General features: G+C 33.9%; 3 protein-coding genes across 3 annotated transcripts; 1 reads left to right on the top strand and 2 right to left on the bottom strand.

Annotated features, from left to right (window-relative positions):
• Nucleotides 1-168: 168 nt before the first annotated feature.
• On the bottom strand, nt 169-2,626 carry LOC122593087. The gene is made up of 2 exons (XM_043765438.1): nt 2,090-2,626; nt 169-864 (listed from the first exon to the last, which is right to left on the bottom strand). The coding sequence occupies exons 1-2, from the start codon at nt 2,535-2,537 to the stop codon at nt 323-325; spliced, it is 990 nt and encodes a 329-aa protein (XP_043621373.1). The 5' UTR covers nt 2,538-2,626; the 3' UTR covers nt 169-322.
• A 2,653-nt stretch (nt 2,627-5,279) lies between these two features.
• LOC122590962 (probable glutamyl endopeptidase, chloroplastic) lies at nt 5,280-12,768 on the bottom strand. The gene is made up of 15 exons (XM_043763138.1): nt 12,396-12,768; nt 11,191-11,398; nt 10,961-11,071; nt 10,811-10,856; nt 10,604-10,713; nt 9,680-10,183; nt 9,246-9,374; nt 8,501-8,797; nt 7,764-8,222; nt 7,585-7,650; nt 7,429-7,489; nt 6,893-7,042; nt 6,658-6,795; nt 6,213-6,526; nt 5,280-5,581 (listed from the first exon to the last, which is right to left on the bottom strand). Coding segments are annotated over exons 1-15 (2,892 nt in total). The 5' UTR covers nt 12,694-12,768; the 3' UTR covers nt 5,280-5,580.
• A 2,677-nt stretch (nt 12,769-15,445) lies between these two features.
• On the top strand, nt 15,446-16,042 carry LOC122593877 (calvin cycle protein CP12-2, chloroplastic-like). The gene has a single exon (XM_043766330.1). It carries the CDS (start codon nt 15,499-15,501, stop codon nt 15,862-15,864), a length of 366 nt encoding a protein of 121 aa, XP_043622265.1. The 5' UTR covers nt 15,446-15,498; the 3' UTR covers nt 15,865-16,042.
• The last annotated feature ends 353 nt before the right edge of the window (nt 16,043-16,395 follow it).

Here is a 16,395-nt window from a genome sequence, read left to right as displayed (position 1 = left end):
TCAAGTTCAAGGGACCTCAATTTTCAAGCTCAAGCTCATCGATAAGGATGCACTAGCTTTTGGGGTCAACTATAATTGATAATAGCCTTGAATTCAGATCATGTAAATATTTTTAAAGTTGATTTCAGTGTTGCATGAGTTAGCAGATTCCTAGGTAGTGTGCAAAGATTTCCTCCCTAATTCTCGGTGTGCAAAGATTACATTCATCTGGAAAGATGGCAGTTTTAGAGAGAAAAAATAGCTCAAATGAACAGCTTTTTTTTCTTGACAGTCTGGATTATTATACAACATATAAACTAAAACTTGAAGGAAAACTAAAAATCTATGAAAAGGCGGCTTCAACTAATACGTGTTTCTTCTTCGGGTAGCCCATACCAAGAGCATGGTGGATATACACCTTCCCATCCTTCACCACAGCTGCAGTGGCCATCCGATGTGCAAGCACAGGTGACCTTCCGATAAGTGAAGCTGTTACCCAATCATCTTTGCTCTCAACTAACTTTACACCATTAGCTCCAGCGACAACAAGTTTAGAAGCAGATAAAAGTTCCATCCCATCGGCAACTTTCAGGCTGGCGTCAAGCTCAACTAATGTGACTTTGTTGTCATTGTTGACTTCAATCTTAAACAGGTTCCCGGTCATTGTGTGGGACACAAGCAAGTAGCCATTTGGATGGTAGACAATCCCGTTGAGTGTGAATATGTTGTTGTACCACTCTTTAGCATGAAAAAGTGGGCTCTTTATAACCGATAAAAGTTTTCCGTCGATTCCAACTTTCCATATCTGAGTACCTTTGGCATCTGTTACGTATGAATTCCCTTCAGCATCGACGGTTACATCATCTGCAAAGGTTTTTCCATCACCTACAACAAATTGTCAAATCCAGTCAAACAAACTATAGGACCAAGGGCTGCAACCAACTTGAGTTGTAATAAGTCTTGCTTGGCTGCACATAAATGCAACATGTAGTCTATTTTACTTTAACAAGTGATGCAAACTTCTTGAAACTAACTACCAAATTATACACTCGGACAACCAGATAAGATAGTCTTTAACTACATATGTGTGCTACCAGAAAAGTTATAAAAGCCAAAATGAGAATCTCAACATGAAAAAATAACTTATTCCAAGTTTAGTGGGTGAGCCTACCAAGAAATAATACATGAAATAAATACAAACTCGAATAACAAATTAATTAAGATTGAAAGCAACAACTGTTAACCTACTTTTTGACATCATGTAAATGTAAAGATGTTCCTCCTTTAAAAAATAAAAAATGTAAAGATGTTCCATGGTAGATATTTTAATAGCGCAGGCCTCTTTTTTTTAGTATCATAAGTTTCAAGTTCAAACATTCTAATTTCTAAGTGAACATCTTGCTCAAAGTTCTCACAAAATGATAAAAAAAAAAAAAATTGATGATGAATATATATTTTTTTATTTGAGTTAGAACATATATATGTTGCACCCTTTTATGAAGAAGTATGAGCTGCATATACATACAGTTGTTGACATATGGACGCATGTCATTGTTCTAAAGCTACGGCTAACAGAACCCAAATAACCAAAACCAAAATCTTCCAATCCAAAATTTGTTAATATTTGTGGTAGTTGAAATTTTTATTGAAGAGGGTGGGAATTAGTCAGAGTATTAACTTACCTCACAAGACAAACATTACGTGTTCATGGGTCTATACCTTTTACAAACATAAACTCGTTAGGATTTATTAAGTTTCCTAGTTTAGGTAATTTTACTTAAGTTATTCCATGTATTATGTGGGTATTTAGCATAGCAACCACCATTTTTATTTTATTTTTTGCCATATTTTGAACTTATTATGACTTGTAATTACAAAATAAGACACAGAAACCAGGCTTATACACAAGTCTTGTAAAATGGGAAGTGATATATCAACAAATACTTTTAGTCATATACAACAAGTTAAACACCCCCTAAGTATAAACTGAGATATAGTCCTAGTAATTAGTACTAGCTTACAACATTAATTCCCCTAATCTTGCAAAAGACATATCAATTACTACAATTAATCTAAACATTTATTTTAAGTAAAAAAATAAAGATCAAACCTGGGTTACTAAGCTGAGTGAAAAACAAACGCTGCCAGGAATCCAAATCATAAGCTGCAACAGCACTATATTTGTTCCCGAAAAGATCGGCAATAGCAACAACCACTCTGTTCCTAGGACGGTCAATGAAAAGACCACATGTCCCATTGCCAACAGCATCATGGTTTTTCACAACAGGAATCTCTTCGAGTACAACACCCTTGTTGTTGTGATCATCATCGGGAACATGGACAACACCGAGGCCGCCTGTGTCAGTAAAAGAGACAATGAAACGGTTGTTGACTGGGTCCCATTTGCTGGCTTCTCTGAACCAGCCTGTGCTGTGAAACTGATAGGAGTGGGTTGAGGGTGTGGCTGATTCAAGTGAGATGAGAATGGCTAATGGGATTGCTGATAGGATTACTAGAATCAAAAAGAATTTGGTTGAACACAAATATGATAATGCCATTTCATGTAAGGAAATGACAAGATTGGTGGGATGGGAATACTTTTTTTTGGTTTATATCAATGGAAGGCAAATATACATATATAAATGAAGGTAGGTATGTGTATGATGCCAATGAGCTTTGACGAATAGTTTATATCCAAATTCAAAATGGTAATAAGAGGCTGCTAGGTTGGTGAAAAATTTCTCACAGATCTTTTTTTAAATTATAAAAATTATGAGGGTCAAACATTTATTTAAAATATTAAAATATTGGTATGTGAAGAGTTTTTAACTCAAATTGGATGCATAACAACCTCATACTTATTATTTTTTTTTACTATTGATAAATGAAAAAAAAAAAATAATTAACATGATTTTTTTTTCAAACTTACGTATGGATTTCATTATATCTCGTTTTTAGTTTAATTTTTTTTCTCAAGTCATCATCTTAAGACTGAACGAATTTTAGGCTATTTTGAAAGGTTTTTATTATCATGGGAAGGGACTTCATTGTGATAGTTTTTTTTGGATAATGATAAATCAACCTAATTGGTGTGCCTAAAGATATGCCTAATAGTAAGATGATGACATATGGAAAAATCAGGAGGCAAGATTAGGAAAAGGAATTAGTGGAATCCACGTGTCAAATTCGTAAGGTTTTAGGTTGATTTTTAGGCATATGAGTTAGGTTAATTAATCATTTTCCTTTTTTTAGCTAGTGATTTTTGTGGGCTTAGACTATCAAGATGATATATGAGATATATTTCGCTTTGAATAACCTTCAGTTCTCGGGTATGATGTTAAAAAAGAAAAATACATTAAAAATTGTAAACAATTAATTAATTTATTATCTTTGATCACTAAAATAAGCACAAACAAATGTCATGGGAAATAACATAAACAAGATAATTGATTGATTCTTGAAATTAAATTGTGCTGGTAAAGAAATGAGAAAGTTGCTAAGAAGGATGAACTTTTAGGATTGGTTTGTGAAAGAAATAGCCAACTATTTTTATGATACGAAGTACTTTTATTTAATTGGTTCGTCTAATAGAGTTGAATTACAATTGTCATATCGGTATTTTTTTTCATATCATTGGTTTAATGATGACGGTTTTTAGACCGGTAGTTAATTTTCCATCATGATATTTCACTCATAATCTCACTTGGTCGACTCTCCTCGGAATTATAAAATAGTAACGATAATAACTCAAATTTATATTCTTCATTGAACTTTGTAATTTCGAATGATAGGAAGAATGGTAACGATAATATGCTAAAATTAATAATCATGTTACTTTCTTTATTGTTTTCTCATACCAAAAACAATGGTAAATCTAATTATATATATACTAAATGTACAAGTACTTTATACATGGAATGTACATGTTTTTAAAACACATACTAATTTTAACCAAATTTCGTTTTAACCTCTTAAATTTAAACCAAATTTCATTTTAACCCCCTAAAATTTCTATTTTATAACTTTTACCCCACATCAAAGTTTTCGTTTTCATTTTCGTGACATTAAACTTTTATATTCTCGTGTTTTTATCAAACTTTCATACAGTTACGGTTTTACTTTTAAACATTTGGTCTTTCATTATTTTCATTTGTCTTTTTATACATATAGCGTTTTCATTATACAATAATTTTTATTATCGTTACGTCTTACGTTCATGTTACATTTAAAACATTAATATAGCGTTTTATACATCTTAATATTCTTTACATTATTTTTATTGTATTGCTACTTGTTTAGTTGTTTTTTTAATGAAAGTTTTCATCTTTTAACTTGTATCCCACATCAAAATTTTCGTTTTCATTTTTATTGACACTAAACTTTTTGGTTCTCAGGTTTTCATCATACAATTTGTACACAGTTATGGTTTTACTTGTAAAGATTTAGTTTTTGATTATTTTCTTTCGTTTTTATACATATATATAACGTCTTTAAGATATAACAATTTTCATCATGCTTACGTCTTACATTCATGAAACATTTAAAGCATTAATATAGTTATTATTTGTGTTTTTATACGACTTATTATTCCTTTACAACATTTTTAATGTTATTGCTAGATGTTTAGTTATAATTTTTAAAGTTTGGGTTCGAATATTTGACATAAATTTGCCAAAACTTTGTTATATCTTCCGCTCCCTTAGGGCCCTTACTTTCTCACTTAACTCACTCAGACGCTCGCCAAGAACGTACCCCGCCGCAACGCGCAGGGTCAACAACTAGTAATATGCTAAAATTAATAATCAATCATCAAAATACCATATTCATCAAGATATTCAACCCAAATAGATCAAACTACCAATGGATTTATGTAGCATGACTAGCATCATCACCGATGGATTTACGTAGAGCAACCTTGTCAATGATTTACCTAACAGATCAAACTCAAATCTTGACCTTGTCTTTAAACATCACCAGAGATACGGAGTTGATCAACTTTAGGTGATTCAAAAAGTCATAGCAACACCATTCATACAATGGTTGGTCAACAAAACAAGCCTTTCATCCGATTTATATCTACACAAAACCCACCACACTTACTTTGGCAACACATAATCAAATGACGATGTTTTCATAGCTACATGTAGGACTAATACACGATACAATAACAATTGTTTGGTAAGCTTCTATAAGTAGACAAGACTGAGCGAAGTAAAATCATAAGACGCAAGTTAGCTTTAATGATTTTAAAATCAACTAAATTTTTTAATAACGAACAATAGTATCCAGAGAGAAGCAAATTAGCTTAATAATTAATTTCCATTTCCAGAAAAAATCTTACATATTGACAATTTCTTTGTTGTATGCTTATTATACACAACTCATAATATCTAATCATACAAGTTTGTTTTTGTTTCAAGACTATAAAAATGGTGAGGTAACCTTCTCTTCATCTTTACATTGTACAACATCAGCCAGTCATGTATTCCAGGAATCGTGGCACATCTCGTCTTCTGCAAAGAAGTTTTTTTCAACAACAATGGACCCAGTGGTCCCCTCCAACCTTCATCAATGGTTACTCCAGAGTCCAAATTAGAGAAATCTGAAATACATTAATATTTAACCACCCATATAAATAAATATAATATCCTGCCCAAATTATTGGCATACAACAATACACAAGTGTAATGTAAACAGTCGGGTCAAAAACTCTGCATAAAGCAAACTCTTGCATATAGCAAAGCCTTTTCAGAATAAACAATGAATGCAGTTGCCGTTCTAAAAAAAATGAATGCAGTTAAAAAATTGTGCTTGTACTGCCTTCGCTCCCCTAAATGCCTATGTACCTACTAGTGGTGACAAGATGGGTGGGTCAGGCAACATTTAACTTCTAATACGGGTCAGGTTGGGTTGACAATACTTGACATTCCAACATCTAATAGTCCATCTTTTTCATTTATACAAATAACTAATATGATTACGAAAGGTAGGCCATTACTATAATAATCTAATTTTTTTCACAAATCATTTCAGAGGTATGTCGTATACTTGTATGCATTAATAACCAAGTTTTAAAGCTGTAACCATTTGATATGTATATAATATATATCCCAAAATTGACTCAGTTTTAGATCGATGGATTGAAATTACTAACTCTAGTACATACAGTCGGATCAAATTCTTCAAGCCCCACATATTTTATCTTGAGCATAAATGATAAATGTATATATTACCAAAGGGATGATCTTGTACTAAAATGAAGACCATCAACTCCAAAGTCTTCTTGCTCAGCAACTGCACCACCACCAGAAGCAACAGCTTTGTTCTCAGACACTTCGGTTACTCTACTTTCATCAGCTTTAGACACAACATCTTCTGTGTTGGCCTCAGAAGAGTTTGACACACAAAATTTCTGCAGCCACCTATCTGTCTCCCAAAGGACATGCATTATGCTCTCCCGTGACGAATAACCATGGCTTTCAAACGGTAGCACAACTAACCGAGTGAGGGCCCCATGGCCTTTTAAAGCATTAAAGAAACGATCCGACTGCATCCACAAATACACGAGTTACACGAAAACAAGAGAGCATAGCTCAGAGTCCGATTCGTAACAAAAAGATAGATATATGTATTTTCGAAATGCAGACAAACTTAAAGGGATAAGGTGCTAGATCTCACCTGCATCGTCAACGTTCCTGAATTATTGTCTTCTTCTCCATGGATAAGCAAGATGGGCTTCTTAATCTTATTTGCAGCCATGAAAGGACTCATTTTGATATAAGTATCAGTAGCTTCCCAGAGTGTTCTGTCCTCATTCTGGTTTAACAATAGCAAACCCATAGATACATCACTCCAAATTTTCCAGATAAGTGCATTGATTGACTGGTTTTCTTTCAGAAAATCAAAATCATACCTGAAACCCAAAAGGTGTGAGTGTTCGATTATAAGCTCCTGAGCGAGCAATTCCACAAGAGAAAAGATGAGGAGCATGTGCCAAAAGATTTGCAGTCATAAAAGCTCCATAAGAATGTCCTCCAATAGCTATTTTGTCTGGATGAGCCACCTTCAGTATAAACAGCAAATTGCATCAATTAATTCAGACACATCAGATGATCCCCAGGAGCAGGTGGCCAGATCAAAGGGTTGGCAAATTGCATAATAAATTTTACAGTGCAGTCTGAAATAGGCCGTTCAGATTTGGTCCACACCCACTTTTCGTCCATTTTAAAGACTTCTATAGTTTATTTGTTCTTTTATATAATTAACACAAAAAAAAAAAAATTAAAATTGTTCCAGTGATAGTAATTTAAATTTGTTTAACATGGCAATTTAAAAGGTTGTGTGCACTACAATACAGCTTTTGGAAGCTTTTGACCCATTTAACACGCTCCCTTTTTAATTGCGCCTCTAATCCTAAATCTCCAATGGGGTGAAAAGAAGAGAACTTACCCCGCGACGGATAACTTCCTCCACTGCAGCTTCTGCACTCCCAACGAGTTGTTCAACATAACTAGTGACCAACAAATTTACACATAATAGTCAAGGAAATGTGAGAAACAATCACATAGCTACTGAAGTATTGTATCTTAATCTTCAGAAGGATACCTGTCATTTGCTTCTTCCTTGCCCTCACCAATGATTGGAATTGTTGGCCCAGATAATATTGCAAATCTACAAAAACATACGGGAATCATTAATTGAACATACCCCAACAGAAAACCAGATATTGAATATAAAGAAACCATTTTAATAAAAAATAAAAATAAAAAAAAAAACAGGCATACCTCCTCGCCAACCAAAGCAGTGGTGATGTTGCACCTATGCCTGCAAACGTATTAGGAGAACCACGAACTTGTCCAGCTGCTTCCTTATCCTTAAATTCTCCAGGATAAGACCAAACCAAACAAGGTAACGGGCCATCCCGTGAGGGATCATAGCCAGGTGGAAGATATAAGGTTGCAGTGAGTTGAACTCCATCTCGTCTCTTGTAACGCACCATTTCCTTTTGTAGAGAAGCTAATTGAGGGTATGGATGCGGGAAGTTTGTGATTTGACATGCTTTCCTTTCTGGCCATCTTTGTATGAAAAATTGGGTGTTTTCAGTCTTTGACTCTTTGGAAGTCAATACCTTTAACTCATTCACATACAAGTCTCCTGGAGTTTGGTCAGACATTAAAGCCACAACACTCTCAAAATATTTCTCTTTGTCGCTCTGCCATATTCTTTCCTTATCGCCCGTGTCTCTGAAATAAATTGTGTCAGATGCTTTTACTTCAAAAAAATATATAAGGCAATACTGCAACAAAATGCAATGTGCACTTCACTTTTTACAGATACATGCAACATACATCCTTAACCATTTAACATGACATACTAGCAATTTAATGAAACAAACTGCGTACTTTGGTAAGAAAAGAAAAGTATGTTGCAATAAATGGTTAAAATTAAATTGCAGGTCTAAGTAAAACGTGAGTAGTACATTGCATTTTTACAGTTGCTGTCAATATAATCAAACACTTACATGTCAAACAGATCGAGGAATGGTATGTTTCCCTCTGGTGTAGCACCACTTCCATTTAGTAAAAGGTATGTGCCTTGACTATCTTCCTTCTTAAACTTGGCAATAACATAGGTCCCAGAAGGAGTCCTCCGTGACATAGGAGAACCAGGGTCCGAGTATACATCTTCAGACGATCGATCAAATAATAAGCGTGAAGTACCTTTGGACCCCGGGGAGACCAACCAGGTTCTTACACGTCGTGTTTTGTACCAAGATTCATATATTAGTGCAAGTGAGTCATCACCCCAGCTAATTCCTCTGCAAACAGTTAAAAGCAAGATTCCTACATTAGTGCAAGTAATTGTTTGATACGGAACACTTAGAATCATATAGCCATGTAACAATGTTGGAGACAGAAGGTGGTGTTCAGATGTGCTTCAGCTAATTGAAGTTGTGTTAATCGGATAATCTGTTGTTTGAGTGTTTGGAATATTCCGAAATTTTAATATGCAAAACGACCCCTGAATATCAGATAGTTATAAATAGTTTTGTTGCACTAATCAAAACTGATTATCCAAAAAAGAGCAAATTTCCCCCAAATTAATCAGATAATCAAAATCAATTTCACTATAGCCAAACACTAGAATCTGATTATCTGTGACTTGGATATAAAACAATCAGATATTTATTTTCAGAAGGGCTGCCAAATCCCCAATAACTTATTTTCTAGCATTACTTCTGAGCCTGTGTGTGATTATATACTTACCCATAACGAAGATCAAGCTTAAAGAAGATTTCCGGCTCTTCACCTTCAGGGGCATCAGCAGCTTGTGTATAGACTATGTCACGAGGAGAAACTTCTACTTTGGCATCACCTCCATCTTGTGTCTCCACCCTTTAATCAATTATTACTTGTAAGAATTGCGTTTCGTTGAAACAGTTAAGCAAGAAAGAATAACAAACGTAATACATACACTAGAACATAAATTCATATATTAGGTCACATGATTCTTGTGCAAACACTAGTGCTAAATGTTACACAGATGGTGAGATAAAACATCCTTCTAGTAGTAAGTTTGCCTTATCAATGTCAACATCTTGATAAACTTCTTACACAACCATCTATAAAAGCATATATCATATATTTCTCAAAACCACAAATCATTATTAACTTAGACATAAGTCTTGAAGTATACATACCAGTAGAGTTCTGAAGGCTTATCTGCTCTCCAGTTTAAGGAGCGCATGCCTTTTCGAACACTATTAAAGGCAATTGGAATGTCCTCGGCTACAGGCAAATCACATAGTGTCCTTATAAACTTTCCATCCGCTGACCACAAATCAACCTTTTTGGGGAATCTTCCAGATGGCACGGTAAACGAGAATGGTCTATGAATTGAACTAACTAAAACGTATTTATCGTTAGGAGAAGGATCTAGTGATGTATAAATGGCTGGCTCACCGAATAACTTCATGGTCCCATCTAGGGAAACCAAAACAAGTTGTGAGGTGGCGTAATATTCAAATAGATCTTCATCGTATTCATCTTTGAGTAAATCTTGGTAGGTACGAGATTGAACAATGCTTTTCTGTTCATTCGATTGGATTTTAGGACCGGAAGGGACTAGTGGTTTCTTTGGTGGGCTTCCTCGAGAGGCTGGGATTATACAAACTAAAAGAGTCGAACTATTTACCCACACATAACTGAAAGTCAACAGAAACAATGTATTATTAGTAAGCAAGACGGAATCGATTTTAAATTATTAAATGTCACACCAAAAAGTAGAGGTGGCAATATCAACCCATTTTTACCTTCAAATGGACTGTTTTGGGTTACATTCTATCTCTGATGGTCAAATTGAACAGATCATATAGGTGAGTGTCATTTGAAGTTAATTCAAGTTCATGATTTTTCATAAATTGCTTTATAAAAAAAAGTTGAACAATTTATAAGCACAATGACAGTTTATGAGCTTATGAAAAGAAATTGTATGAAGATAAAGTTTGCAGTTCAACCCAACCCCATTTGTTTTGACCTACACTTAAGACTAGCCGTTTTGACCCGGTACACCCAAACCAGCCAAACTCGCCCCCATTACCACCTTTACACAAAATGCCTCATACTTTTCGTAAACTGCATTGAGAAACACATCTTGTGACTGGAATAAGGGCCTAGCTTTTCCTGTTTCCACATCTGCAACCCATACTCTAAGCTTACCATCACCATCATCCTCCTGTTCAACTCAATTCTTCAAATGGTTAGGACTTAGGATTATCAAATAGAACTTCAACTCGCAACAAAGTAAGTTGATATGATAGTAATTATATTACCTGGTCTTCTCGAATGCTGAAAGCTAAATGTTTGGCATCAGTTGACCTTTTCAAAAACACAGAAATGAATTAATAACAAAATTAGAAACAGCACGCTGATGTAGCATAGTATACTAAATAAAGAAAAGGATAACAGGTGATGGAGGTTACCATGTAACAAAATTCAGTTTAGATCCCTCTGGAAAGCCATGTATCAAATTTTCAGGGCCCAATGTACCATCATCCTTTAAATCATGGATCCCGATACCTATATAGAATGACCTATAAACGAATAACGACACCAAAGAAAACAATTCTAATTATTTGACTGTATATCAATTTCTAAGAAAAAAAAAAAAACATGTATTACAGAAACCAATATGAACTTTTTCATCACTCACATCCTACTGCGAGCATTTGATTTCCCATCAATTCGGATGCCAGCAAGCTTGTCCTCTGGTTTTGCCAATTCTGACAAGGGAGGTAAAGATCTTCGCTTTAGGAACAATATTTTATCCTTCTGTGGAGAAAATGATAAAGCTGGAGTTGGTGGTGCATCAACAATATCTCTAATCTCGGATGGCGGAAGACGGTATCCAGTGTTCAATTCTGATTGCACCACATTCAAAATGTCAGGAAACAACAAACGGTTATTTCATTACAAACTGAACATATTTCATTGTGAAGATAACTCTTGAGTGCTTAACCAACATGTGTTAAAAAGGAATCATTAATGAACACAGCAATCATGTAACACCGGCATCTAATTTGGTCTGTATACTACAACCAACTGCCAACACAGGGTGTAAAAGCTTGATAACAAACTGGCAGTAAGTCTAACAAGCTGTTCTTGACCTTTAAATATATCAAGAAATCTAAAAAAAATTTAGCTTTTAGTCGACATCTCACTGTAAGTTAGAAAAAGTATCATAGGAAGACATTTGACTTATTTTCCTTTACACCAACTCATTCAGCTTGCAAAATCAAGGAAATTTGAGCAGACTTACATTACATTCCGTATTAACCAACGACCCACCACACCACACACACACAAAGCAAGAGGTTCAAATGAGAATTCAGGAACTACAAAACTACATGTTAATTCACATATGAAAAAGCAAGTGATCGAATTTCAAATTGGAAAAAAACAAAAAGTTGAACACGTATTAAAACACATGATATTCGATAAATTACATGTGAAATCAAAGGTAACTCTATAGTTAACAGCTTTTAATTGATTTCGTCAATTGAACCTCCGGTACTTTTCACGTTTGTATATACTTGATCATTTGTGAAAGAACTCACACAATTATTCACATAGTGCATCTACATATATAAATATGATAAATTTCAAATGAGACTAAAAAAACCTAAAACACGAAAATTAAATAAATCCGAAATATGTGAAATTTAGAGGTAACTATGTGGTGTTGTTACTCAACTCATTCACTAAACGCATATAATCACATGTGAATTAACAAGTACATTAATTTCACAATTTTTTTGCAGTAACAACTACTCTTTTTTATTCAATTCAAATCATCTAAGTAAGTCAACAATTAAGATAAAGCTAAAACAAAATAAACTATAAAATTGAGGTAGCTACCATCATCACTGTATTCAGGTGATAGTGAAGAGCCGTTAATCGAAGCAGCAGCAACGGCATCTTCGGAAGCGATTGCGTTGATCGGAACCAGATTGTGTAATCGAGAAGCAGACATGGATTTGATATAAGGTGGTTTTTTATCTGATGATGATGAAATACGACACCGTTTTGAGTGGAGAAAAGGGGGAGAATAATGAAAATAAGATGGAGGAGGATGATGAAGAAGAAAATGTGAATTACTAGGACTCGTAGTGAGAGAAAGGAGAGAGAAACGGTGATAGACTTTGTGTAAGCGCATGACGAACGAATCTTGGTTTCTTGTTATTGGAGGTGTTTTTTTTTTAATCTATCCAATCAGTATGATGCGATGCAATGCAATGCAATGCGGGAATAGTTCACCAAAAAAAAATGGAATATAGAGTGCTCATATGATGATATACTCATCCATGGACCCCAACGACTTACTACACCGATATTTGGCCCCAAACTTATTTAGATATTTATGAGACACCGTGATATGTAACAGAATCTGTGAATATTTATTAGAGGTTTTCTGATAATTTATTGATTTAATTTCGTATAAGTTTTTTGTTCTTTATGCTATTCGTCTTGTGTCGGATAAAAGTATATCTATACTATCTATATCTATACTATCTATACTAGCAGATTTCTCCGAAATTTTCAACATTAAACTTGAAATTTTCAATATTGAATTTAAATACTTTTTCAAAATGCTCCTCCTATCTATTATATATTTACCTAAAATAACTTTAATATCATTTCTCTCTCCTCAAATCTCAACCAATCATCTTTTTTCTCTCTCCTCCATAAATCATTTATTCCTCCAATTCATTCAAAATCTTTTATCTCAAAAACCGTACATCGATAAATTATAAAAATTGTATGAGTGTTCTTAAAATTTCATGCTCTTTCATTAGAGATGTCATTCGATATACTTTCGACAAATTTTTAAATCCGAGGGCGGGGTCCGTACGGCTAAGACATTTGACTATCATACTCTATAACATAACAACTCCTATAACCTATCATACTCTATGACCTAGGCATCACCCCACCATCTCACCGGCGCAACGCGCGGGTACTTGCTCTCGTATGATAATAATTCAGATATTTCATTGTTGAAAAAAAATAGTTAGTACTTATATGATAAGCGTCAGCCGTTATTATGACTTAACAAACAACAGTGAATAGTGATTTGCTTAACAAACATGAGCTAAAAGTTTATTTCATAATCTTTGTTTGACAAAGTTAGCAATGTTCTAGTCTAATTAGAGTTGAGCTTTTCGAGTTATAAACGAGCAACGCCTGAGTTTCATCACTAGTCACCGTTTTAGACTAACAATGTAAACAAGTTGAATTTGAACTATAACATATTTAAACTCGGCTCATTGTTAGTCTTGTCTTGAGTGTTAAAAACTCAAGATCAACCATAATCAATTATTATTGAGCAATTAAAGCTTACTCAAAACTATGAATCGATACATTATGTTTTGGCCATAGATTTTCATAGTTCATACTTCAAATTTTGTTTACACCTTGGAGATACACATATATTGCCAAGTCAAGTATGCAAAGTGTTTTTAAAAATATTTAAGTACTATACAATTTTTTCAAATTATATATCATATATCATTCATCCTATTTATCTTTATCTTTACTCCTATATAATAGAGGAGCTTTTTTTTTAAATCTCAAATTACAACTTTGAACTACCTAAATTACTCATCTTCTTTATTCACTAATTCAAACATCTATACCTAATATACTTATAATATCTTTAAATCTTAACCACTCATTTTTCTCTCTCTCCTTCATAATCCATTTTATCCCTCTAATTCATTAAAAAAAATATCTCAATAACCGTATATCAATAAATTATAAAAATTATATTGGTGTTCTGAAAATTTCATGTTATTTCATTAGAGATGTCATTCGATATACTTTCAATGAATTTTTAAATCCGAGGGCGGAACCCGCATTTGACTATCACATTCTATGACTTATCACCTCATATGACCTATCACTCTCACCATCTCACTGTCGCAACGCGTGAGTACTTTATCTCGTAATTACTTATATTTCAAGACAAGCTAATAAATATAGCTATATTTATTTATATTTGAAAATTCAGAGTAATGTCAAATTTATTTGTAATAAAAAAATTTAGGTGTTCTTGTTATTATATACTATGAGATATTGAGATGTATACACAATTAAAATTAGTCTTATATAACATGTAAAAGTAATACATCAATATAATGTATGTATAATTGTATTACAGAACAAATTCTTGGAGGAATCATGTTTCCCATCACAAAAATGATCTGTGGGCTATATATTTCGATGTTTTATCTAATATGAAGACATCTTGGATGTAATAAAAATAAAAATAAATTATAAAACAAAAAAAAACTATCTCAAAAAATTATGTTAAACCGTGTTTATTTGAGTTATATATACTCATCATTTCCAAATAAAACGTATGAAAAATACAAAGTTTACATTAGGTTAGTTCAAAAGAGCACCATGAATTCCAAATCCATGTCTTCTATTTTGATCTTATAGTTAACCATAAAAAACTCATGTGCCTTGAATCCTTGATTTCCTTTATAATTCTTTCCGAATTGGTGAATATGTTGTAATAGATTCTATAGTTTAGAAAAAGTAACTGACTGCTCAGTGCCTCCTTCCGTGAGTTTTAAGCCCCAATACCTCAACGGTGTATGGAGAGGTTAAGATTATATAGTTTCTGGTTCTATATACAATCCAACAAGCAGTAAGACTACCTTTTGGGATTCATTTTAATTTCTTGTTCTTGTTTCATAAAATGCCATAATTAGTGGTATTCGTAAAACACAAAGAAAAGTTTGTAACCTCCATTATTCACATTCACATGTAAAGATACTAGCTTAGAAGGAAAAATATCTCCAACTTTAAAACATACGTGGAACCCCATGATTGGTTATGAAATGATAAGAAATAAGTGTTCCAAAATCACAACATATTCCAATTATATATCTTTCCATAATCCAATCAAACCACCATTCACCACACCCTATTCCATATCAATACACTCAAAAAAATGGCAACAATATCCGGTATTAGCCTCTCAATTACTGGAGTCTTATCATCAGACTTGCCCAAAACCTCAACTGGGCTAAAACCATCATGGGTCAAAATGCCCATGACATCCGGAAGGATGTACATGAGGCCCATCAGGGCTGCACCCGATAGTCTATCTGAACAGATAGCCGGCAGCATTCAGAATGCTAAGGAGTCGTGTGCCGAGGACCCGGCTAGTGGTGAGTGTGTGGCTGCTTGGGATGAAGTTGAAGAATTGAGTGCGGCGGCTAGCCATGCTCGTGACAAGGCCAAAGACTCTGACCCCTTGGAGACTTATTGTAAGGACAACCCTGAGACTGATGAGTGCCGTACATATGACAATTAATCGGTAGATATATGTCATATGATATAATTATTATCGAAAAAGTAATATTGTTTAGCGGATTATTTGTGTTTGTTATATGGATGGATATCGAATTATAACAGTTGCTCTAGGCCTGATATGTATGTATGATAACTTGTTATAATATCTGAATCATATATACACATATTTTGTTGGATCATATAATCTTGGTTATTTATATTTATATCTACCCAATTACGAGTATTATGTATGTATTATATATGCCACTTCTACAACGGTACTTTACCCCTACATAAAGTAGAGAGAGTGATAGCTTTAACCGGATGAGAATAATCTCGATCTCAAACTCTAAATCTCAAATACACGATCTGAATCTCGAAATCATAGGCGCAATCTCCGATCCAAGATCTAAGAGAAAGAGCCGTTGAACGTGAGAGAACAGAGGGCGGTGAGAGAGGAGAGAAAAACCCATCAAATTTTATTTGTTTACCAGACTACTAGTATTTCATATTTCGATGGAATTGCGCTTTGTTTTGCTGTCTCGTGAATATC

Source organism: Erigeron canadensis, chromosome 3 (assembly GCF_010389155.1).
Source record: "Erigeron canadensis isolate Cc75 chromosome 3, C_canadensis_v1, whole genome shotgun sequence".
In the NCBI taxonomy this organism is placed as follows: domain Eukaryota; kingdom Viridiplantae; phylum Streptophyta; class Magnoliopsida; order Asterales; family Asteraceae; genus Erigeron; species Erigeron canadensis.
The sequence above is the reverse complement of the archived record's forward strand: the minus strand, read 5'-3'. Positions and strand labels throughout refer to the sequence as shown.

Bases quoted from the DNA above. Each gene is read 5' to 3' on its own strand.
- LOC122593087 (XM_043765438.1), bottom strand. From the start codon at position 2,537: ATGGCATTATCATATTTGTGTTCAACCAAATTCTTTTTGATTCTAGTA. The intron at 865-2,089 runs GTTTGATCTTTA...AATTTGTTGTAG, and splicing joins CACTCAGCTTAGTAACCCAG to GTGATGGAAAAACCTTTGCA.
- LOC122590962 (XM_043763138.1), bottom strand. From the start codon at position 12,693: ATGCGCTTACACAAAGTCTATCACCGTTTCTCTCTCCTTTCTCTCACT. The intron at 10,714-10,810 runs GTAATATAATTA...TGAGTTGAACAG, and splicing joins TCAGCATTCGAGAAGACCAG to GAGGATGATGGTGATGGTAA. The intron at 7,651-7,763 runs GTATGCCTGTTT...ATGTTTTTGTAG, and splicing joins CTGCTTTGGTTGGCGAGGAG to ATTTGCAATATTATCTGGGC.
- LOC122593877 (XM_043766330.1), top strand. From the start codon at position 15,499: ATGGCAACAATATCCGGTATTAGCCTCTCAATTACTGGAGTCTTATCA.